The following is a 25,814-nucleotide window of genomic DNA, read 5'->3' as shown; positions in this document are numbered from 1 at the left end:
GCAGCTAAAAGGTGTTCTCCAACTTGTACTTGAACCAATGATATATGCTGCCCTTCTAGATACTGTTTTGGTGAGTGAAAAGGACTTTACAAAAAAGCTGGTTGCCCTTGTCTGACGAAGCACATAAGGGGGCTGTCACCCTCATCTTTTATACTTCCAACCAGGCTACCCTGAGACTGCATGGTCCTTCTTGGATCATGAAAAGATGGAAGAAAGCAAAGCAGCTACTGAGAGGGTGACGGATAGTCTCTAGTGCTCCAGTGATATCTTCTGGCATGCCAGCATTTATTGCCCCAACACTGGGCAGCATGCTCTTTTGTTGCTATATTGTAAGTATGTATACTGTTAAGTATAGTAACACCAGTTGGCCAGGGACAGCAGGATCCACTGCTCAGCTAGAGAAAAGAAAAACAGATACTTACCTACTAGATTTACCACAGTAATTCCCCATGGTTAACATAACTGCTTATTAGGCTCATCATACTTTTTTTTTTTAATTCTAACAAGTCATCACTAAGGTGGCTGCAACTGAAAGAAAAGTAGCTGTTTAATTTTCTCTTGGGATTTGTTGGTGGGTAATCAGAACCCTCTATTAAACCTAATCGTTTTCCATGATGTTGTTTAACCTTTTAGAGAAAAACGCTTCCAAAGCTCAGTAAATGGGGATTGTAAAAGCACAGGGTTTCCTCCAGGTTGAGCTATGACAGAACACCGATAATCACTCCCATGTATTTAAAAAAAAAAAATCAGATTTTAGGATGAGTTATCTGAGAAATGTCTTATTTACACTAAAGAAAATTAAGCACGCATTTTAACATCTCTAGGCTAGGAAAGTGGATTTTAGCCACCAAACGTGGAAGCGCCGGCTTCCGTCAAGCTGCTTTCCAGAGGTTTCCCAGCACCCCCGTCGCGACGGCGCCGGCGTTTCCCGCCGGCGCCTCTGGGCACACAACGGCCGCCGGCAGGAGGGGCCTGTGAGGGTCGCTGCGCGCGGGGCCGCAGCCTCCGCCCCTTCCGCACGGCGGAACCAAGGGAAGGGAGGGGGGCGAGGTGGGCAGAGACGCGGCTCTTCCCACAGGCGAGCGGGCCGGGGGGGAACAGCGGCCCTGGAGGGCGCTCGAGAGGCCCGGAAGGGCGCTAACGGCCGGCGGCCGCCATAACGGCTGCGGCGGCGCACACGTGATGGCCGCGCGCGGCGCAGTGCGGCGGGGCCCCGCCCCCCTCCCCGCGCGCGCGCACGCCTCTCCCGCAGGGCGGAGGGGGAAGGGGACCGCTGGCCCGGCCCCCCTCGCGCTACGTCACGGCGGCGTGACGAGCGGCGTGGCGCCGCCAATGGGCGCCGCCGTCGGCGCCGTGACGCGCGGCGCCGTGAGCCAACGGGTACGCGCGGGAGGCCGGGCGGGCGGCGGCGGAGGAGGAGCTGCGCCCGGGGCGGCGGCGGCGGCGAGTGCGAGGCGACGCCATCGCGGCCCCGGCGGGCGCGGAAGACGTGGTGGTGGCGGCGGCGCGTGCGGGCCGCGGGCGCTGAGCGAGTTGGGGCAGCGCCGGTGCCGCTGTCGCTGCTGCCGCCGCCGCTGCTGTCGCTGCTGCTGCTGCCGCCGCCGCCGCCGCCATTTTGTGAGAGTGCCTCGAGCGGGCGCCATGTTTGTAAGGAAGAAATAGGGCAGCCATCTCCGGCCACCAGCACTTCCCTTCCCCCGTGTGTGTGTCCTCTCGTTCTCCTCCTGTGCCCCGGGCCTGCTCCTCCGAGCCGCCGCCGCTGCTGCCTCCTCCTCCTCCTCCTGCCCGCGCGGGGCGGCCGGGCTCACCCTGTGCAGCCTCGCCCTGCACTGAGTGCCCGTTAAGTGTCTCACTAAGTAACCGTGAGTGAAACCTTCATCATCTCTCTTCACTGAGGGACCCGACCCTCCTCCTCACCGAGCCGCCCCCAAGCGCGGCTGTGCGCGCCGCCGCCGCCGCCACCACCTCCTCCTCCTCCCTCCGCACCACGGGCAGCGGCAGTGTCCTGCCTTCCTCCACCTCCCTCCTCCTCACCACACCACAGCCAGCACAATGGCCTTTGAAAGCCTGTTCTCCAAACCCCCAAACCCAGTTCTTGACCCAAACATGCCCGACTCTGACAGGCAACATGCAGGGGACGAAAGGTCGAGTAACATTCTTCTCTCTCTCCGCTTCTCATAATGGTGATACTAGTGGGGTGATGATGATGCTGATAATGATGATGATGATATGTGTTAATGTGCCTAGGGGGTTAACGATGTTGGTAGCATTTTGTGGGGGCAGGTCACCTTCAGGCTGGAGGAACGGGATGAAGACTGGGGTGGGGGGAATGCAAAATATGAGGGGGGGGTCACTGAACTAGAAGTGCATTGTTAGTAGTTTTTTTTTTTTTCCTTTCTGAATGCATGCATTTTACATCTTCATTTACTTATTCTGGCTGGGTGTGGGGGGGTTCCATTTCTTTCCATAAAATGCACTTTCCAGCGGGTGTCTGTTGAATGTCACCATTGTTCTTTTTCTCCCTCACCCTGGTGCTGCTAGTCAGGTAGGAAAGGGTGTTTTGTTTTGGGGGTTTTTTTTGTTTGTTTGTTTATAAAAGGAATCTCTCACTAGATCCATATTTAACCTCATTTTATTGCCAGATTACACCTTACACGTTTAACTGGATCTTTTTTTATGCAGATTAAGGTCTGACTGACGTTATCTTTGCCACCTCTCAGTCCCCATGCGCAGAAAACCAGAGTCCTGTTCCTGGTGAAAGGACCTCTGTTCCTCCCTCCCTTTCTCTCCTGCAACTGCTGGAAATTCAAATCCTTTCTTCAGGCAGCTCTGGCCTTCCTTACTAGTTCCAAAAATGCTATTCCAGGGTGACAGCTAACCAATCTTTCAATGCACATTTACTCAGAGCATTTGTAACATGAATGCAGGAGTTAAAATGCTGGTTTTTTGACAACTGGGTTTCAGTCTGTCCTCCCGACGCACCTCCACAACCGTGCTCAGTGCTTGTTTCAAAGGATTGAAAAACACCTAAGAGCCTCCGAGTGATTATCACAGTTCCCTCATTGGAGTAAGAATCATAAATTCTGTGATATAAATTGTTCAAAAATCATACAGTGATTTAGTGATAGGTTCAGATAGACCCCAGAGTTCCTGATTCTTACTTCCACCTTCCTACTTTTAATTTTGAAACAGTGCAAGTTCTGTCATATATGTCAACAAAGAGCCTGTGAAACAAGCAAAATGTGAATAGGTGGGAATTGCTGAAGATACAGCATTACTACTTGTTATATCTTTGCAACAGTAGCAGCAGAAATATTTTAGAGTTCCCAGGTTAATAAGTCTGGGACTTTTTACTATAGACATTGTTTCAGTATTGAAATTACTTTGTTTTTTTGTGTTCTCTTTGAGGACAGGCCCAAGGAACCTTATCCACTGTTCTGCTGGAAGCATAGGTTTTCTAATTTAGAGTTACTCATGTTATGTTGACAAGTAAAGTTCCTCTTATCAGCTGTGCTCACTAGTACACTTGTTATTACACTGATAAATTGTGAAATAGAATAAATAATTACTAGTCTTATGCACTTTTAATATGTGTACATATACAAACCTTGCTTTATATTTTAATTTTAGAACAGCAAAAAACTAAACAAATATACTTTATAAATAATATTTTTTATAAACAAGACTTTTATAAAACTTTTGCTCCCCTCTAACCTGAGAAGTTTATAGCAAAGTATATTTCTAATACACCTGGAGCATTATTTTAAAAAAGGCAAAATATGTTCTGCCTTCATAATACATTAGGTAGGCAAATTTAATCCTGTCAAAATGTAATATTTTAACGTCCTAAAATTTACAGATTTTTCTTTGTGAGTTGATAACTTGAAAGACCTTTAAAAAAAAAACCGCGGTCTTTCTCTTCCACAGAAAACATGGTTGACTCGCAAGGGGGAGGGGCAGGACTGCTTTCAGTGAACGTTTTTGAGTACTGAATTGCTCTTGTGAAGTCTCCTTTGTATTAGATTGAAAAGCCTAGATATAATATTTTAGGTCAGTTCTTTAGCAAATATGTCAATATCTGATATGCTCATGTTCTAAGTTAACTTGGAATTTTATTATAGTATTAGTTTGGTATTTTAAAATTGACATGTCTAGTTTGAATACATTTTATCTTGCATTCATTTTTTTTACCATATTGGTAACCCAGTAAGACTAGTTTACTATAAATACAGCCCATAATATGTGTAGGTTCCTGAAATCACTCAACAGATCAGATCAATTTGTGCTGTATAAATTAATAACATTTCTGTTAACATTTAGCAGTTCTGTTTTTGAACCGATCTGCAGAATTATAAAGAAGTTGGTTGGTTAGTGTTTTGAGTGGTAGAAAATACTAAAAAACCTTGTTTGACCACACTTAGGATGTTTAAGGTGGAGGTATTGTTTTAATACAGTCTTTGTTTGCTTGGTTTATAGATGGGACATCTGATTACATGAGGAAGTTTTTTTCCTTCTTTAAATATTTTGAGTTAACTCATTGTGGGGACATTCTCTTTGAAGAAGTATTTGAGACTTTTTATATACACAGATAACGTCTTTTTAAAGTTCTGACATAAGGTTGGGTTTTATTAAGGATTGCTTTTTACGTAGATTATTTTTAAAGGAAAAGAAGAAGTCAGAGGCAGGGTGCAATCAAACCCAATTACATCAAATAAATACTATAGACAAAAAGAAAACCCTGTTGGAATACACACGCACGGCTCTTATTTGCCATCAACAGGGTGAGAGAGTATGTTAAAGAGAGGAGTGTAACATTAAGAAAGGAGCCTCGATATATAAACTTGTATATGAGCAGATTATTCCACTATTCCTGAGATCAGCAAAGTTTGATTAGTTGTAATAGTTTGTGGCTGCTGTTATCTTTTGTAGGGTGGAAAGCTTAATGTTTCTTTTAAACTCTCTTTTATAAGCATTGTCTTGTTGCATCATGCTGTAGATGAATGTACTGGCTTATATCCCTGCATGCCTAAAATAAGAACTAAATGCTTGTTGCAAACTGAAAGAATTCAGCCACCATGCAAACTTGTATACACTCAGATTTTCTGACTAATATTGAGCTATGAAAGGCATGAGAAGGACTTGTTTGCTCCAGTTGGTTCTGCATTTGAAGTCAGTGCCAGATTTACAATTGCCAGAAACTTAAGAACTCTTCTGTGAGTTACAAGTTGAGTTTTTTTATTATTATTTTTTATTATTTAAAACTTCAGATTGGTACTGATTCTTTCTGTTAGCTATCTCTTCATGTCTGTCATATAATATTCAGACTTGGAAACTTCTTATACCATTAACTGCTGTAAAAATAGCAGTGACCTAATGAAAGGTCTGAACATTCAAATTCTGTCACAGATCATGAAAGTGCAAGTAGTGCTTCTGTAGCTAATGTGGTCTTATGAGTTACATTGAAAGTCTTAAGTATCAGGCCCCTTTTTATATGTTATGGCACGGTAAAGTAGACTACATTAGAGACAACTCTCCAGTGGACACCTGAATGTCCTGTGAGAACTTTCTGTAGAAAATTGTACTGATTTTTGCAGAGAATATTTGTAAACGTCACTTCAAAATTGGGCTTGTTCATTGCATTTCTGGTTCCTTTTCCCAAGAGCCATGCTAATCATTGTACATTTTTCCATTATATATTTGATGTAAGATACTTGTAAATTTTTTTAATTAAATTGTTGTATTCACTATCTTATTCAAGATAAACTGATTGAGTTTCACAAAGCTTAGCTGGTGTTTGATTACATAAGTCTGCCTGCTTCTAACTGTGGTGCTGCTCTTCCAGAGCCTCTCCTTCACTAGCTGTGCCCTGCATGTAGCCTGATGAGCCAGGTGGATAAAGATTTATCCCAATCACCTCTTCCTATCTATTTTGTTTCCCAAGACCCCTCTTCCACCTAGCTTAGGAATTACCTGCTCCCTTTCAGTGCACCAGTTCTCCACTCATGTCCTTAGCAAGCATGATGTTAAACTCCGCTGATGTAGCAGGTTTGTCTGGTTTACCGTAACTGAGCTCTGCTCGTTTCAATTACAGTCAGTGCAAAGTAAAGGGAAAAATGTTAGGGACTGGTTGTAAATAAGATGGATAACAGTGAATCTAAATCTGTTTTATAGATGTTATTTATACATTTTCTCTGTTATTGCTTAGTCAACATTGTTTTGCAAGCTTCTGTGTCCATATCTTGTCTCGATCCTCATGGCTCCTCAGCTCCACGAAGCACCAGAGCATTGTAGATCAGGGAAGCGCTTGAGGAACTGAAAAGCTAAAGATCTCTTATCATCTCTAGTTGCTGCTGTCCAACCTGACTGCTGTCCCAGTCTTCCTTGCCATAAGGCTTCCATCCATCTTCAGTTAAACTTGGCAATCTGAATGCTCTACCTTATGGTTTAATGCTCTCTGTCCACATCTGCATACAGTTTGATTTGAAAATGTTTACTTAGGGCTGTTTTAGAGATTTTTTAGTAATAGTTAATCACCAAAGAACACGATCATGTTAAGCTGAAGTTGTTTGTGATCACTGAATGCAGTGTTGTCACAGTTTATTGTTTTTGAGTGCAAGTTCAAAAATTGCTTTGACACCAGGAAAACAGGAAATGCAGAGATAATCACTCACATCCTATGGTAAAACACAGCTTACTTACCGTACTGCTAACATTGCAGGAGTGGCAAAAATGCAGCTAACCTACACAGCAGTTACTCCTCGCCTTAATGGGGAGGAGGTGGTGATCTGTGTGAATTTCCGTAACTACATCTACAATAATAAAACACAGCAACTGGAGAGAGTTGGGTGCTAGGGTGAGAAAGTGGGCTTTCTGACTTTCTCTGGTTTTAGCAGCTCATTGGCCTCCTGTACCACCACAGGAAACCATTTTTTGGCATGCCTTACTGCTGTCTTTCTTACTTCCTTCTTCCATGATACTGAGACATGGGATCCAGCTGAAGCCAGCTGAGGGATAAAAGCAGGTTAAAACCCAAGCAGTCTGGTCTGTAACTTTTCATTATATGATTTCCTTGCCTGGCTATAGGTTAAAAGAATTTTAGATTAGTAGTGTTCAAAACTAATGGCTAGCTGAAAACTCTGCCTCAAGTAACCTGCGTAACATTGTACAAGAAGCCAATGCCAGTTCTCTACACACCGGCTTGTTGTACTAACTGCAAGAACATCTACTTTTTGTGGTACTTTTCCTTATTACTTCAGAAGTTCTGTAGTGTAGCAGGTTGCTAGGACAAACTCATCCACATGCATTTGTCACGGTTTTGTGGTGGTGAACCTACAGGAGTAGCCTTGCTGGAGAGGCAGCTAAGCTGAGTCCATGGCCGAGGATAATTCACGAAGGCTAAAACAGCTCAGTCTGTGACAGTTGCTTTTGCCATGTGAGACTGTTCTGTTTCAGGTTGTGCCAGAAGTGTTCTTGAGAGAGCTCTGTGATTCCTTTTCTATAAAAGAGTATATGTGATACTTGCCTTTTTCCTAGCATAAATGTATAGGTAGATAACTTTCTGGATGTAGGTTGGAGGATGTGAGTGAAAAATTAAAACTTATAGAATCACTGGTTACTAGTAGAGATTTTCTTTTTCTTGGCAAAAGGATATTTTTTACTGAAGCAAGCAATACACTGTTTTTCTAAGCAATATCAGAGTGAGAGCATGCTCCTAAAATAGTATATTTCTATTCCTCAAGTATAAAAGATTTGTTCTGTGATGTCAGAGGACCTGGTTTCAGGTGCCTATAGAGTAGCATTTTGCAAATCCTTTTGTTTTCCTTTTTAGCTTTGGTGGAAGGTTGGTACCAGAACACTGCAAGAAGTTTGACCAAGGTGCCTTTGTGCTGTTCTGCAGTGCATGAGTGCTTTGCCAGTACTACATCATCTTGTTCAGTGATGCTAAAAAGTCTAATACCTTTTCATGTTAGCAATTACAGATTCCCTTTTTAGTATCAAGCACTAGATTTCACATAGGAGGGAGAGGAGTTAATATTTTTATGTGGTTCTTGCACTGCTTATTCCTCATGGATGCAAAAATTCGTTAGGACTTACCTCCACTGCTGATAGTGGTGTAGTACTCTGAAAAGCTGTGATGGTATTTGCCATTCTAAAATTGGCTTATGGTGAGCTGTAAAGAGCTCTTAGCCCATCCTGGAAGTGTGTCTGTATGTGAAATTACAACAATATAGTGATACCTGCACTCTAAAAGATACTTCACTATGTTGACAGACAATCCCTGTGTATTGAAAAGTTTTTTTCCTGCAAAGTTTTTATAACTTTAGAAACAAGTCATTATTAAGATACCCATTTCAGGAATCTATGGTTGAAGTGGATTTGAATTTTACCCTTGAGGTCTGCTTTGACCTCAAATTCAGCTTTAAAAATTGGAGAGCTAATTTTATATTCTTGGAAAATTTCAGAGCTCTAAGATCCTATTTTAGACATGTAATTTTTGTGTCATCAAATAGCAGCTGAGTTATTGTTCTCTTCATAATTTTATTAAAAAAATGAAGTATTACCAGTGAGAATGTTGTAGGTTCATTGCATGATAGTGAACAGGACAAAATATAATTATGAGAAATGATAGAAGTATGAGTTCACTGGGTCATGAGTACTACGTAGCATCATATTTTTCTAGATGCATGGGGGAGTGTGGAAAATATGTGCAGGAGGGTTGTATGAAAGAGTAGTATATGAAGAGCCAGTATAAAGGGACTGAGGGAGAAGTTTGGTTTGGAATACTAGGAAACATGCCCAAAGGAAATGAAGGAGGAGAAATATCCAGGAGGGGGATAAGGCCTCTTCACTGAGTGAATATTGACAAGTGTCAAAAATACTCAGGTTGTTTCCCATCAGTCTGTACTGTCCCTGCTCAGTTTTATGTCCTTATTACAGATATTCAGAGGTCAGCAGAACAGGTGTACAATGTTGTTAACTTCCTTGCAGTAATGGTCCTCTTAATACCAACTGGAACATGACTGTCTTGCTATAGAACTGATTTATATAGATTAATTTAATGTTCTGTTGATGACTTAATAGCTAGGGAAATTTCATTCTCTTTTTTTAAGGCTATTCAGCTGTTCTGTCAGTTCAGTCAAGGAAAATGAAATGAATTTGCAGCAGAGCTTACTTTAATATCCATATTTGTTACCATGGTATAGTAAAAGTTCGCAACAAATTTTTAATTTTTATAAGGAACAATGCCTGATTCTTCATTGAAATGCCAGTTCAGTTTGGATTTCAGTTAGATTAAGAAATGTTACCAGTAGCATACCTGTAAATCAAGAACTGTAACATACATATTGTGTGTGTGTGTGTGTCTGTATGTGTATGAGAAGATTATTTTTAGGCATCCTGGATGTTTTATGATTTCTTATCTCATTTAGAACTAATCAGCTGAAGAGGTGAACTTTCAGCAATGCACTTGCCTTCGGAAGACCTTTTCTGGGCAGTAAATTCTGTTTTCACCAGAAATTAGTAGCTTCTTAAAAAAATACTTCATTACTTAACATGTTAGAGTTCTGGTCATGTACTTCGAAAGGACTGAGTAAAATTGTTGTTTTGAGGTTTGCAGTCTTGTTATCATGTCCTTTTTCTACAGCAAATCTCTGTGTACAAGAAGTAAAAGGGAGAGTTTTGCAGCATTTTATTTTTTATGTAGAATATATACACTTTTTCTAGTCTTGGTAATGTTTTTGGTGACTCTTGGTTATATACTCTCTTAAGGTTTACTCTAACAAATAAAATTAAGGGCATCTTATTGTAAAACAAAATGTGATAATTTTTAAATTAGACATTTCCTCAGCTGTGAATCAAACCTTCCAAATTGGACTAACAGAAAATGTTTGATAATAGAGGTTCACATTTTAGTTTTATGATTTCCTTCATGTAAGTTCTTAAAACATATGAAAGTGTGTTCTCACGTGGTGATAGTAGCTTGTAACATATTTGCAAGTATACTAAATACTTTCACTAGGAAGATTGGGAAAATAGTCCCACAGAGAAACCCTTTTCAGTTTTCTCAAAATATTTCAAAGCTGCAATCTTCAATGTACTGAGAAAATGCATGTAGTTTTTGTATCTTGGACTTCCAGAGCTCTAGTTGTAAATCATCTTAGAACATTAAGAATGCTATTTTAAAAAATTACTTGGACTAAGTACAAGAAAGGTAAGTTTAAGCTGAGTTTGAATGTTATGAATTAAAATGTAAACACTAGAGTAATCCACTGTGTGGGTTAGTATTTTCTGTGACCAAATATTTGTGTAACTGATATTTCAGTGATTTTAGTAGACTGATTCTTACTGAAAAAATAATTCAGCTTCTGTTCCTTTCTAATCCATTTTTAGAGATGCACTAGGAGTACACTATGGACAGTAGAAATGCCTTATGGTTGTGTTTTCATGTATCCTGCCCCTTCTGTTAACCTCTGAGTATCTAGAGACTGAGGAAGAGGAAATGACCATCAGAAATTTTAGTTCTTTCTCCTACATTTGAAGATGAATGAGTTTTTTTTTTTTAAACCTAGTCCTTGTACAGGGGCATGTAGGAAAGGATTATTGCCAATGCTATGGCCTTTTATTTAGTTAGGTTTTGTTTAGTTCAGGGAATCTGGATGATGTTGCTTAATTTTGCATCTCTTGTCTTTTGAATATCAAAATTGCCTTCCCTCTCCCATGGGTTATGAGGAAATAATAGTACTATTTGTCAGCTTGCTTTAAACATTAAAGTTCTTCTGGGCTGTTTATCCTTTATGAAGAAACGCCAATAGGTCAGGCCACAGTATTCAAGTACCTTTCAAGTAACCTAAAGCAAGTATTTATTGAAGGCACTTTTGTTTTTCTTCCAAAAGGATTTAGAACGCAGTAGGCTGGAGTGAAAGTTGTTCATGTGGCCTTCTCTGGGCTGCAGGGCTGCCATATGAAGGCCAATTCACACTATATCAAAATGCTGTTCTAGATGAGGTGCCAAATGTGGTAAAGCAGTACTGCGATGTATATTTAGCTAGGGTGGCTTCATCAGACCACGCAGGGAGATTAGTTATGCTTATTAGGCACCCCAGAGTGGGAATGTGCACTGGCCTTGAAAGGAGAAATGAAGGTTACTCACCCGTAACCAGAGTTCTTCAGAATAACCTCTGCACGTTGACATGTCCGACCCATGCTTTCTTTTTCCATTGCATATTAATGTTGCATGATTCTTGCCCAGGGATGTATAGAGCTGAGAGAGGACTGACAGAGGTGGTAAAAACAGTTGAACAGCCACCGCAATGGAAAGGGTTTAGTACTGCTAGCTGAGATCTCTGGTTACAGGTGAGTAACCTCTTTTTGCTGTTTCATATGCCAGAAGTTTATATTGCAGGTCTGGAGCATAATAGGCCAGGTATTGGCTTCTGTTTCATCATGCCTCTTGACCTTATTGTGTGTTGTGAAGAAATTAAGAGTATAGAACCTTACCTCTTATTTTGCAGTAAATTTTGGCCTTCTTCATTCCATGTCAGATTTTTCTGTCTTAACCAGTTGAAAGATTTTTGTGGTCATACAGAAGAGCATTTCTTTAATATGTCTATTTAAACTAGTATTGCTCTAAAGTTTCAAATCTGTTCCTTCTGAAGTTTGTTGGTGATGATTTTTTTTTTCCTGAGGAACAGATCCCTTGTCAAAATAAGGATAATTTATGTTGCCTTTTAAGATGATGCAGTGTTACTAGGGAAAAGAAGAAGAAAACACATTGGTAGAAGTTAAAAATTTGCTGATATTTGTTCGTTCAACAGAGAGGCCATCTTTTTCACTCCTGGGGCATGCATTGTATAAGCAGCACATCATAAACTGCTCTCCCCCAGTGTTTTGGCGTTATTTCAGTAAAGAATGCTTTGTGGTATATTGTTTTGTGGGGTAAGGTGGTTGAATGTAAAATGAATCTATAGAAAGAGGGCAAAATGATTGTTCATTGCTGTTCTAGATCAAGAAAACTTTTTTTTTTATGTCAGACGTTTCCAGCAATAATAGAAAGATACTAAGATATTAAGCAAGGCCAGAACATTCTGTAAGCCAGCACTGTACTTTGCAGAACTGAAGTTCAGATCGTCTCTCACTAAATCAGTGTTGTGACTGTAGATATCTGCCAAAGGGAAAACAACATAAGACTCAGGCCCATTTCCTGGAAAATCATCTGCTAGCTATGCTGTTTCCAGACCACATCTGTTTGTTGATTTTTTTTATTACTCATAGTGGAAAAGGAGATGGTCTTGGTTCGGGTCACCAAAAGCCCTTTCCAAAGCTGCATGATGTAGCCAAGTCTGTTGAGTAAATTTAGGAAGTGAACTTTTAAACGGGATGGGTTCTATACTCACTTTCTAGTTGACAGCTCCAGTTTGGATTTTAAATGGAAAAAAAGCCCATAAAATTGAAAGTATCACTCCCTTTAAACTTTCTTTGAGGAAGAATTCTATTATTTGCCAGAAGCGTTACGTTTTTGACCATTATCTTTTCAGGTCAAATTTATCCAGTCATCTTTTTGACATTCTTGAAGTTCAGTGCTTGGAAAATTCTGGGACATTGTGGAAGGAATTTAGGCATCTGGGGATTAGGGCACTTCCATAATCCTACCTTTGCCATGTAATCCGAAGGATAATATTACTGGGATTCTGCAGGCTCATTTTACCTGGAAAGTTACTTGAGCCCTGGATGCATCCCAGAAGTGTAATTATATGTTAGCAGTTCCCCAGTGAACTCATAAATACCTTATTTTCAAAAGAGCAAAGAGCAGATTTCAATTTAGTAGAATCCTTGACAGAGTGAGTTTCACTCGTTTTGTCAAAATACTAAGCTGCAGGTGTTTCATTAATATTTACATTCTGGTTTTATTATGCATACTTTATTAGTCAGAAAAGTATCTCTGGAAAGATGTGACATACTTTTTTTTGGCTAGTAAATGATGTACTTCAGAATTCGTCGGGGAATCCTGGAGATAATGGACACTGCAGTGTTTGAAGATAGGATGTATTGCATGCTTGGGATGGATATTTTGAAGATTCTTCATCCTTTCATAAGTATGAAAATGTTTAGTGTAAGGATTGCGTATGAATAGATCTTGGTAAGTACCTTTTAAAAATCACATGAAAATGGGTTCTGAAGCTGCCTGTGTACTTGACTTTTCTGGATAGCAGGCATAAGTTTTTGTTACTTACTTCTGATATTTGTTCTAAAGCTAACTTTGACTCCATAGCCATCTATTGTTTTATATTTGCACCACAGAAGAACAACTTCCTCTTTAAAATGTTACAAAGTGTTTAATGCCATAAGCAAAAACAGTGCTGCCTGTGTTCTGTTTACATTTGCAGTGTAGCTAATCTTGAGAAATAGCAGCTAACCATTTTTTCCTACCTTTTTTCTAAGCACTGTAATTTTTTAAATTTGAGTATAAGAAATGCCAGTAATGGTATACCTCTGCTCTTTCTGGTATAGTGAACAGATTCTGCAGGGGTTTGTTGTTAGGATGTTGCGTTTGGGTTTTTTCAACATTTAAGACATAAAATGAGGTCATACAATTTTGATGATTTGCATGTGTTGAAAATTTGTGTTGTTAGATAACGAAGTTACAAATACCAGTGTTTTATATAGCTTATTCTAAGGATTCAAAAAGTATAAAATGTTTATTTTATAGTAACAATTCTCAGCTGAAAGCTTTGTACATTCCATTTTCTGTCAAGTTCAGTGCTTAGTACAGAGTGGAAAGCCAGGCTTCAGACTTCCTGTAGAGTAGGAGAAGAGGACAGCAGTGGAGGCAGAGAAATTTTTTTGGCCCATCTCTTATCTGTGCAGGTATGAATTTATTACATCAGATGCAGCTATTTGCAGGAGTGCATAGAATGTAAAGGTAACTTAACAGTAAAAATTCTTTGTTCTCAGAAGCTACAGTTAGGTGCAAACCCCGCCTAATTTAGCATAATAAAACTACTGAGAAATACCAAACATACAGTCCTCCTAAACTGGGCTGGGGATAGAGAGGGAACCATAAAAAGTACAGACATACAATTAGGAAATAAATGCTAACCATTAAAACCAACAGGCAGACTCAGAAAAGGCGAAAAATATAATGGAAAATCATTAAAGAAATCCCAAATTGGTACAGGAATGCAGAAGATACATGTATGGCCATCAATCCGGTTATCCATTGCAACAGACTAGAATATCAGCACTAACAGATGGGTACAGTAATGTCTCAGTCACTCTATAGCCTTATATTAAAAGTAACTGTAGTCTAAAATAAACACTGAAGCCTTCTCAATCTATTCCATCAAATAGCTTTAGGATTTTCCATGTGTTTCATGTCATGAATGTTTATAGCCAAATCTTACTTCAGGACAAATTAGTTCATCTCATGTCATGAAAAATAGTTGCAGTAATTTAACTATTAACTTATTAGTGCAGAATCTCCTAAATTAGCCTGATATTAAATGTAATGTTTTGAAATCACCCAGATTTCTTGATTTGAGGGTGGGAGGGTAGTACAGTATTCTTGTTCTAGCAGTTTTGAATCCAGAGTTGTATGAGGAAATAGAAAAGATCCTAAGAGCTCAAGTCTTAAATCTCTCTGTTCTCAGGACCTCACTAGACTTGGAGTTGCTCTTTCTGCGTTTCTGTCTTTAAGAGGTGAAGGGGATGTGACGGTAAAACTTTTTCTGCAATATCTTTTTTGAGACCAAGTGACTCCTATTAAATCAAGAAATCAGGAGGATGATTTAAAGTATTTTTGAATGCCATTTTCCCACCTCTTAGTGCAATATGTTGTGTTTGATTTTTAACATTTGCTGGCATACTAAGATTGTTCACTGAGCTCTCTTCACAGTGTTACCTTGATCTTTTTTTCCATAGTTTTATTGGTATTTTACTAAGATCCTCAAATTCCAGTGACTTTTACAAGAATTGAGTGCTGTCTTCTGTTATGCATAAAAAGATAACAAACGCCCTACTAGGTCAGACTGATGGTCTGTCTGGCTCAGTATTTTGTCTGTGATAGTGGCAGCAGGAGATGCTAGTTAGGAAGCACATGTGAGCCTGGATACTTCATACAGTCTATCTTCTTGTGTTCCTACTGTGCACAGTTGTATTCAGTATGTTAGAGGAAACCACCAAGCTTTTAATGTGCTTATTTTCTGTGAATTTGTCCAATCCCTTGTTGAAGCTGCTGCTATCAGCTTCCACAACTGCTTGTGACAGTGAGTTCTAAAAGTTCACCACTGGCCATGAACTTTCTTCTACTGCCCATCAGTATGAATGATAGTATTTAAATGACTCCCTCCACAGTAGAATCTTTTTTTTCGGGTTAAATCTGGGGGGGGGTTTTCATGTCATCTTTTTCATATTTTGACATTTGAAACTTGTGAACTTTTCTTCCTTTCAGTCCTGTTACTTCGTGCTACTTAGCAAAAAAAGATTTTTATACTTTTATACTTTTATATTTTTCTAGAATATTATTTTCTCCCATGTTCCGGAAGTATGTTTTTCAACTTCTAGAAGCCTTGCTGTCCTTATGCGTTGCTTAGAACTGTTCTTGGAGTACCCTTCTTTGTCACGTACTATAGCAAAGCATCTTTGTGGGTTTTGGATGTACATATCTTGTCTTATATGGTAACAGTGGGCTACAAGGAGATGATAGAAAAGAGGTTTAGTGTTGCAGATGCTGTAGATGTTATATAGAATCCCATCCATAGTTGAGAATTAAGGTTGAGGAGGCAGTCACTTGAAACTGGTTAGACTCTCTTAGTTTTTCTCCAAGGCCTTTGTATTAACCCGTTTTTTGTTTTGTTTTTTTCCCCCACTTTTTGGCTTGCTAGTGGTCCACAAACATATCTTACTTTTTGCATTATTGTTTTTAAAGAGTATTTAGTTCTAAGAAGGTCCAGGAGATCTGAGGTGACTAAATACAGCAATCATTTCTTTTCCCCCTTTCTTCTCCCAGGCATATCCATTTACTCCTGTTTGGAAAAAAAACAAAGCTGGGTTGCTTCTATCTTAACAACCCGTTTCTTACTATGGAGACTCAGGTCTTTAGCTCCCTGTTGAGTTCTTCCCTCTTCCTACTCATTTGCAGTCCCTTGAAGTGGACAGAATTCATCATCAGAGTAGGAAATATATTCTCAATATAGGACTGAGAAGGGCAAATTGCAGGGCAGTTTAATACAGCCTATTTACTGCTTCTGACCTAATACCTGAACCTTTTACTGCCCCCAGCACTAGTTTAAGAATTGTTGTGTGCATAAGGGCTTCAACAGTCCAAGATTCACTGCTCTACAAAAGTTAAAACCTTCTATTCCAAACCAGAATAAACTATACTGTGTTATGTTTCTCCTTCCTTCTACTCTTCTATTATTTAAGAGTTTCAAAATTAGGGATAATTTGCCCAGATGCTGTGTTTTATTTGTTGTTCACATATATGCTTAAGATAAGTCTGATTGTTTCATAACATTTTAAAAAGTGAGCCTTGTTTTCCTTTTATGGAACAAGGGCATAGATTTGCAGTATTCGTGGATACATATCTGTATTCATGCCTTGTGATACAATTAATCTCATTCTTAATACTTTGAAAAAAGTGAGGTTAAGATTCTTCATGGTTGTTGCATGAATTTAAAATTTAAGGCAGATAGATCACAACTTAAAATACCTTCTGGGTATACAGCTGGATCTGTAAACTGACTTGAACTGGGATTGTCAGATACTTTACCACCAATTCCTTTAATTCCTTTTAAGTTTGTTAGCTAGGGAACATCATAAGTGATGATTATAAATTCAGTTTACTCTATTGTCTCCTGAAAGCATGTTATAGCATCTAGAGAGAACACAAACATATTTATCTGTTTGAGCATAAGTCAGCAGTTCACCCTTGTGGTGATGACGCTAACCTCACACAGGGCTATATTATATACTACCCTCAGTTTGGCCCTAGTGAAGCTTCGTCTGGAGTGCTGTGTCTGGTTATGAGCTCCCCAGTACAAGAAAGATACTGATTTACAGGATTGAGTCCAGTGGAGGGCCACTCGGATGAGCAAAGGGGTGGAGCGCATGATGTACAAGAGGGAGGGAGGTTTGCTTGGTCTGGAGATGACAAAGCGTAGGGGGGATTCTTGCTGCCTTTTACCTCAGAGGCAGTTATGGAGGAGACCCAGCAAGGCTCTTCTCATAGGTGCGTGGTGAAAGAAGAAGGCACAATAGATACGAGTTGCAGCAATGGAAATTCCTTTTTTTTTTTTTTTTTTTGCCCAAGAGGTTTTCAGATATTTGAACAAGTTGCACAAAGAGACTGTGAAATCTCCATCCTTGGAGATGGTCAAAATTTGACTAGGCATTGCCCTGTGCAACCTGATCAAGCTTTGAAATTGAATTGAATTTTGAAGTTGGCCCTGCCTTGAGCAGGGGATAGAAGGGATAGAAGGGATAGAAGCCTCTTCGAACATAAACAGTTCTGAGTCTGTTCATTTTAATGTTTTAAATTTCTATTGCTATAATATGCTTCAAGAGGCAAGGGAGAGTCAGATATTTTGCCCCAGAGGAAAAAATGTATTCTGGCTCATTTACAAATGCCTGAAAATAATAATAAAAACCTGACAAAACTCTGGACAGAAATTAAGCACATAAAACTTCAGCTGTGAGGGTAATGTTCTCAAACTTAACTGCTTATTACACAAGGTTAATACATTTTGTTATAATTTTCTTTGTTGTATTTATTTTATTATCCAGCATTAACATTGGTTAGGATCTTGAACTTTTCACACTTCTGTAAAATAATCTGTATGGAACAGTATCCTCAGGAGTTAATAATTACCTTAAACTGCTAATTTTTGCTATAGTTCAGAAAATTTTGTGAACATGATACTCTCTCTGTCAAGCTCAAGTCCTTGAAAGCTCAAATTCTGTAGCCTTATTTCTTTTTAAAATAATTTCCAGTCTGTATCAGTAAAAAGACGAGATAAAAAGAGGAAAGACAACATATGAGTTCACAAAAATTATAATTTGCTTCTTGTTAATGAAAAGCTTAAAACCTTATACTACAGAGTAAGTTAGTTCAGTATAAAATAGGCTTACATTTAATATTAAGTTCAGTATAGTCATGTCTTGTTGTTCTGAAACACTAATGGCATTAATCATTGTTTAGTGACAACTTAATTTAACAGGCATTCTCCAGTAGGGCTTGTGGTTGAGGAAAAATATCCCCTGAATAATATTTTCATTTGATAAACCTTAGCATAAGTATCATACCCTTAGTCCTTCAGTTCCTCAGTTTGTTGTCTGAGGGGAAGATGTTCTTTAATTTTGTTTATCCTTTGTAATACCTTTATATTACCAGCATAAGGTTTTTTGCATGCACATACATTCACTGGTCTGGACACTAGACATGGATTAGACCTTCCCATTTCTCCACAGTCCAAGATAATGCAGGCTTCCTGTTCATCCCTTGCTGAGTGCAGCTGCTGGACAAATGAAGCGCTACGTTCCAACCTTGCTTTTTTTCTGTCTCCATCTGAGAGCAGTCCTAGATTCTTTGCTCTCAACAACACCTACTGATTGAGAATTTTTTTCTCGGAGATTGCTGGCCCTCCAAATTATATGTTTTCAGTAATCGGAACCTGTTGATCTTCCTTTTAGAGCAGCCTGAAGATCCTGTATGCTGAATCTTCATTCCTTCTGGTTCCCATTGCTCAGAATGTGTCACAGGGACCTATCCCAGCCTGCCTTTTTTAGCACATCTTAAACTGGCTTTCCTGAACAATGCAGCAGAGCGGTCTAACCCATACCGCCAGCCTGCCTGTGCCAACAGACAGACCAAATAGCTGGAATTCACAGGAAAAGGTAAGCCTGCATTTCTGTCTTTCCAGCTTTCTCTCCATGCGCACCAGAGCAAACTAAGCCTCGCCGTCATTTAGTCAGCTAGCAATTCTCCACAAAGCAGAGTGCAGGAAGTGGCATGGTTTATCCTGGTATCAGTGGGCCACTGCAGATGGAAAATTTTGTCTTCCTTTGAAGGATAAGTGCCCAGACGTGACACAGATTCTGATAGATTCTTCGTTGCACTCTGCAGTGCAGCACAGGTAGAAATTCAGTCGCCCCTGTTTATTCTTATGTCTTCCAACCTCCCACAATTTCCGTATTCATGTTGGCCAAAGATGCCGTTCCTTCCTCTGTCAAGGTTGTCCTAGACCAATTCATTGGCAAATAGCTGTGAGAATTAGAGATGTTTTCCTAGCTCTGTAAACCTTTTCGGTCTTGTAATGATATGCCTTGAGAATTTCAGTCAGGTTTCCTTCTGGCTCTTTTCCTGGAGGATTGTTGCCATCTTTCTCTTGCAATCTGTTAAGCACTTCAAGTTTCTGTGATGTTGCATCAGGTACTGGAAAGTGGTTAAGGTCCAAACTGGACCGAAAAAACAGATGCCAGTTTCATTTCTAAAGGACAGGTCTTTGAGTTTGAGGTTTCTTCTCAAAAGAGAGGGAAATCCTTTAGATGCTGTATCATAGTGTGTGTCTTAATACTCTATTTTTAATCTACAATCTTAACAAAAGATAAATGAAAACTGTAATTCGAACGATACAGTTGAGCTTCAGCAGTACACCTGCTCTGTCCTCTCAAGCCAAGTGCCTTCTCTTCCGGTCTTGATTCTTATATTTCAAAAGGTTTGAGTGCTGACCAGAAGGATCAGGTGTTCAGAAAGTCTGACAAAAATACTCACATTGTTAAGCTTTTCAAAAATTTTGGTTGTGTGGTTTTTTTCACAGAAGTTGTTGCAAATTTAAACATTCCATAATATTGCTACAAAAATCATTTTCCTTGAGAGTACAGATTACTCTTGGTGATGTTTTGGGCACAAATAAAATTATCATAATGGAAAAATAATTTTTGTTTCCTTCATTGCAAATAATTTTCAGAAAAAGCGACCCTAAAATCATTCCAGTCCAAGCCACCTGCTTTTCCTGTGAAGCTTTTTAATCAGAACTAAAACGTCCTTGTAACAAAACAATTGGTTGATCCTTAAGAAGCTCATCTGAAATATCTTTTCCTTAGCTTCAAAAGAATTAGCTTTCTGACATTAGGATGGAGGAAAGCCTAAGCTGCTACTTTAGCTCCAGCAACCAAAAATGTCAATTGCGCTGTAAGGAAATCCATATAGAGAAACTGAATCGATCTGTTAAAGAAAGTAGGATAGATTTTAAACATCCTGCAAAATGTATGTCTAGTGTAATTATCACAGCTATGAAATAGCTAGTAACATTTAACACAAATATTTCTGTAATGTTGTGACACAGAAGTCAGAGCTGTGAAGTCATTTGCAGATCTTTACCTGAAATGTTTTTGTGAAATTAGATCATCTGCCAGTTCAACCAATATCTCTAATTGAAGGAGGATTCAAAATGGAAAATGTTCTATGCCTGACTCAAGACAAGATTTCATGCTATTATTTCAGTAAATTTCTCCTATTTATTTTCCCATCTGCTTTTATTATCATTGATTTAATTTCAATTCAAGGAGAAATTTTTGTTCTTACTATGTCTCTTCTAATGCAGTCTTATAATTTCTGTTCTAATGTTATCCAGATTGATGAAGGTCAAATGAAAATACATAGCATTTACATCATGTTATGTGAAATAGCTGCTGCTGAAAACTGGGCCATCAACAATTCATAATTTTTTTAAAAAGCACTGTGGATCATCTTTGGAAGAATTTCTGTTGCATTCAGGATCAACTTAAGGAATACTCCTGTTCTGGTTTCAGATAGTCCAGACTCAAATGTTTCCTTTTCAGTGATGTGTCTATATGTTTTATATATATAAAGTACCACTATTTTTTTTTAATAGTAGATATCAAGTTATCTTAAACTAATATTGTTCCAATGCTACCAAGAATATCTTTGGATCCCTCCTTCATTTCATTCCTACTGCTGTATTATTTCACAACAGGAACAACTGCTGAACAGAAATGTCTTGTTTAAATCTTGATCTATGAATCCCTCAGAATCCTTCCATTCAGAAGCTGCAGAAGCATGCCAGAGAAAAGAAAAAGCAGATGTGGCCATTGGTAAATCCTGTTAGCCACTTACCCCAGGCAAGACTGCAAGTGAAATAGGGGTTCAGTTTAGTCGTCTTTTGATTTGTATGCCAAATCGTTTTTTCGTTTTCATCTAGATGTGCATGTGAGTAAGAGCAACAAGACCTGTACCTGTATTAACGGCAGCAGTCATAGGCACATAAAGTGAACATCATCTCTTTTTGGTGACAAGTGTATTCAGATACTGACTTCTTTAAGTTCTCTCTGTTTTGAGAAGGCTGATCACCTTTAATTATGTGAATGCCACAGGGCCTGCTAAGGTACAACTTTCATAAGCTTACCAGTCTCTTGTATCTAGTATCTTCTAGTAATTTGTCACTTCTCCCCTCTCTGAGAGTGTAAATATCAACAGCTTTGGCTTTTTTGCATTGAATTATTTTTGCATTAAAATATCAGATTTTTTTCAGAAGCAACATTTTAAAAGGTTAGAGAACTGTGCGTTTGTCTGAACTTAAATATCTTTCAGTGTTGATTACAGACAAACTGGTCCTTACTAAACATTAAGCCTTAGGATGAAATCTTCAGTCCTCTGTTTACAAAGTTGTTAATTTAAGATTTCTTGTATTTTTTTCATAGCTGTTATACAAGAAGGACCCCCATGTGGAAACATACTTCATGATTTTTTTTTTAATCCAGTAGTTTGTACTTACTGTTTGTTTATGGCAGCAAGTTAGTACTCATCACAATAAAGAACTGATGAAAGGTTTTGAAAGCCTCTAATACCCAGTTTCTCTGTTGTTTGAAATATGTAGAAGCATGCCAAAAATAATTCGATATGAATCTTTGAGTTCACTTGTTTTTCCTGTCTCCCACTCCTTCCCCGTTCTCAGGGTCATCAGAATATGTTCTGCAAGGAACTGAATGGAGTTGTTGGCTGTGCAAAAACTAAAACTTTATTCACAGACATTGTTGAGAGTTGCCGTCCTGCTGTTGTGTACAACCCTGATGCTTGCTGGTGAAGACTTTGAGTCTTCCAGACTGACCATATGCAAGAAATACTATAATTTCATTATTTTTCCATTAAAGGGAAGATTATTTTGCCTTATATTTTCTTCTTTCTCCTTAAAGCTGTATTTTACTTTGTTCCATTTTCATCGAATAGTGTCCACACCAACAGGTATTTGCATTATGAGTAACAAATTGTTTCCCAAACAATTTCCATTAATTTTGGGGTTTCCTCAGTAGCTCAGCATTTTGTAAGTAATCTGGTTGATGGTAAATATCCTGTATTGTTCATATAAAAGTCAAAGTAAGTTTTTACAGGCATACCTCGTTTTATTGCGCTTCGCAGATATTGCATTTTTTATAAATTGAAGGTTTGTGGCAACCCTGCATTGAGCAAGTCTATCGGTGCCATTTTCCAACAGCATGTGCTCGCTTCGTGTCTCTGTGTCACGTTTTGGTAATTCTTGCAATATTTCAAACTTTTTCATTATTATGATATCTGTTATGGTGATCTGTGATCAGTGATCTCTGATGTTACCATTGTCATTTTTTTGGGGCGCCACAAACTGCACCCATACAAGACGGCGATCTTAATTGATAAATGTTGTGTGTGTCCTGACTGCTCCACTGACCAGCCATTCCCCCGTCTCTCTCCCTCTCCTCGGGCCTCCCTAGTCCCTGGGACACAACAATATTGAAATTAGGGCAATTAATAACCCTACAGTGGCCTCTAAGTGTTCAAGTGAAAGGAAGAGTCACACATGTCTCACTTGAAATCAAAAGCTAGAAATGATGAAGCTTAGCGAGGAAGGCGTGTTGAAAGCCGAGAGAGGCCGAAAGCTCGGCCTCTTGCCCCAAACAGTTCGCCAAGTTGTGAAGGCAAAGGAAAAGGTCCTGAAGGAAAGTCAGAGTGCTACTCCAGTGAACACATGAATGATAAGAAAGCAAAACAGCCTTATTGCTGATATGGAGAAAGTTGTAGTGGTCTGGATAGAAGATCAAACCAGCCACAGCATTCCCTTAAGCCAAAGCCGAATCCAGAGCAAGGCCCGAACTCTCTTCAATTCTATGAAGGCTGAGAGAGGTGAGGAAGCTGCAGAAGAGAAGTTTGAAGCTAGCAGAGGTTGGTTCATGAGGTTTAAGGAAAGAAGCCATCTCCATACCATAAAAGCGCAAGGTGAAGCAGCAAGTGCTGATGTAGAAGCTGCAGCAAGTTATCCAGAAGATCTAGCTAAGAGAATTGATGAAGGTGGCTACACTAAACAACAGATGTTCAGTGTTCAAGACAAAACAGCCTTATGTTGGAAGAAGATGCCCTCTAGGACTTTCATAGCTAGAAAGGAGAAGTCAATGCCTGGCTCCAAAGCTTCAAAGGACAGGCTGACTCTCTTGTTAGGGGCTAATACAGCTGGTGACTTTAAGTTGAAGGCAAGGCTCATTTACCATTCCCAAAATCCTAGGGCCCTTAAGAATTACGCTAAATCTACTCTGCCTGTGCTCTGTAAATGGAACAACAAAGCCTGGATGACAGCACATCTGTTTACAACATGCTTTACTGAATATTTTAAGCCCACTGTTGAGACCTACTGCTCAGAAAAAGAGATTCCTTTCAAAATGTTACTGCTCATTGACAATGCACTTGGTCACCCAAGAGCTCTGATGGAGATGTACAATGAGATTAATGTTGTTTTCATGCCTGCTAACGCAACATCCATTCTGCAGCCCATGGATCAAGGAGTAATTTCAACTTTCAAGTTGTCTTATTATTTAAGAAACACATTTCGTAAGGCTATAGCTGCCATAGATAGCGATTCCTCTGATGGCTCCGGGCAAAGTAAATTGAAAACCTTCTGGAAAGGATTCTAGATGCCATTAAGAACATTCATGATTCACGGGAGGAGGTCAAAATATCAACAGTCACAGGAGTTTGGAAGAAGTTGATTCCAACCCTCATGGATGACTTTGAGGGGTTCAAGACTTCCGTGGAGGAAGTAACTGCAGATATGGTGGAAACAGCAAGAGAACCAGAGTTAGAAGCAGAGCCTGAAGATGTGACTGACTTGCTGCAATCTCGTGATAAAACTTTAACGGATGAGGAGTTGCTTCTTATGGATGAGCAGAGAAAGTGGTATCTTGAGATGGAATCTACTCCTGGGAAAGATGCTGTGAACATTGTTGAAATGACAACAAAGGATTTAGAGTATGACATAAACTTAGTTGATAAAGCAGCAGCAGGGTTTGAGAGGACTGACTCCAGTTTTGAAAGAAGTTCTATTGTGGTAAAATGCTATCAAACAGCATCACATGCTACAGAGAAATCCTTCGTGAAAGGAAGAGTCAATTGATGCAGCAAAATAAGACATTGCTGTCTTATTTTAAGAAATTGCCCCAGCCACCCCAACCTTCAGCAGCCACCACCCTGATCAGTCAGCAGCCATCAACATTGAGGCAAGACCCTCCATCAGCAAAGAGATTACAACTCGCTGAAGGCCCAGATGATGGTTAGCATTTGTTAGCAGTAGAGTATTTTTTTAATGTATGTACTTTTTTTTTTAGACATAATGCTATTGCACACTTAATAGACTACAGCCTAGTGTAAACATAACTTTTATATGCACTGGAAAACCAAAAAATTCATGTGACTTTATTGCGATATTCGCTTTATTGCAGTGATCTGGAACCAAACTCGCAATATCGCAGAGGTATGCCTGTACAGTTATTTTATTTAAAGAATGAGAAACAGTACTCTAGAATCAGAACATAAGGCAATGACAATACTGTATGTGTTGGTGGTAGGGAGAAGGAGGGACCCAAGAGCAGACAAGAATAGTATGTGAAACTTGAGAATAGCTTTAGTAGTCCTCCACAGTGAGAAGTACAAGTTTAAAAAACTTTGATTTATTTTCATCTATTATTTTCACTGTTTCAAGTGTTGTTTTTGCTGTTGGTGTTGTCTTGTGGATGGTGCTGCTGGTAGTATCCTTTTCAAGATTTCTGATGTTCGTTTACTAATAAATGAGGATTCTGACTTTTACCAGTTTTCAGTGATTCAAAAAGAAACCTTCAGTTTCATACTTTGATCTTTCATGTAGTTTTCTACTATATATGGCCTTACCTCCCTGCTGCCCCCATCTGGCAGCTTTTCTGTTAATATCTGGTGAATCTGGTACTTTTATACAGTGGTGGTTTCAGACTCCACAGGACTAATGGCATCTTCTAGCACTCTCCATGTGAAAGTGCAGGATTGAGTTTCTGTAAGGTTCTGTGGTGTCCACAGAGGCTGAATTCCTGAAGTAGTGGAAAGTAGTGTAAAAATAGTTATATAATTGGCTTTGTATAAGTTTGAAAGTAGTGCATTCTTCAACAGCCAAAACCGAGCAAATACCAAATAGTGGAAAAGGAGTTGTGATTGTTTCAGAAAAAATTGGTGCAGCAGAATGCCTGAAATAGGGGTTAGAAATAAGATATCTGGTGTTTTCTTGGAAATGTTGCTTTCATGGCAAAATATTTTCAGGGTTATTATTGTTTTGATCAGTAGACAGAATGTTACTTAGAGGCTCATATAATCATGGAAACTGTTTTTCTGTACTGACAGAGATGAGCACAAACTTTTCTGTTATTTACTCTACAAGTTCTTAGAAGTGTTACATTTGTATTAATATTTATTTTTTGAATTATCCTTTCATGTCACTCCAATTTTTAAAGCCTTTTGAGCCAGTTAGCATTCATAT

The 25,814-nt window shown here is 39.2% G+C and overlaps 1 protein-coding gene across 1 annotated transcript in view; it reads left to right on the top strand.

The window, feature by feature from the left end:
* The first annotated feature begins 1,469 nt into the window (after window positions 1-1,469).
* Window positions 1,470-25,814, top strand: part of ZC3H6 (zinc finger CCCH-type containing 6) — a 46,861-nt gene continuing 22,516 nt past the window's right edge. Inside the window, exon 1 of the mRNA XM_067292874.1 lies at window positions 1,470-2,144. Within this exon, the coding sequence (XP_067148975.1) occupies window positions 2,053-2,144 (92 nt within the window). The 5' untranslated portion in view covers window positions 1,470-2,052. The remainder of the gene's footprint in view (window positions 2,145-25,814) is intronic.

This window comes from Apteryx mantelli, chromosome 3 (genome assembly GCF_036417845.1).
Source record: "Apteryx mantelli isolate bAptMan1 chromosome 3, bAptMan1.hap1, whole genome shotgun sequence".
Taxonomy (NCBI): Eukaryota; Metazoa; Chordata; class Aves; order Apterygiformes; family Apterygidae; genus Apteryx; species Apteryx mantelli.
The sequence above is the reverse complement of the archived record's forward strand: the minus strand, read 5'-3'. Positions and strand labels throughout refer to the sequence as shown.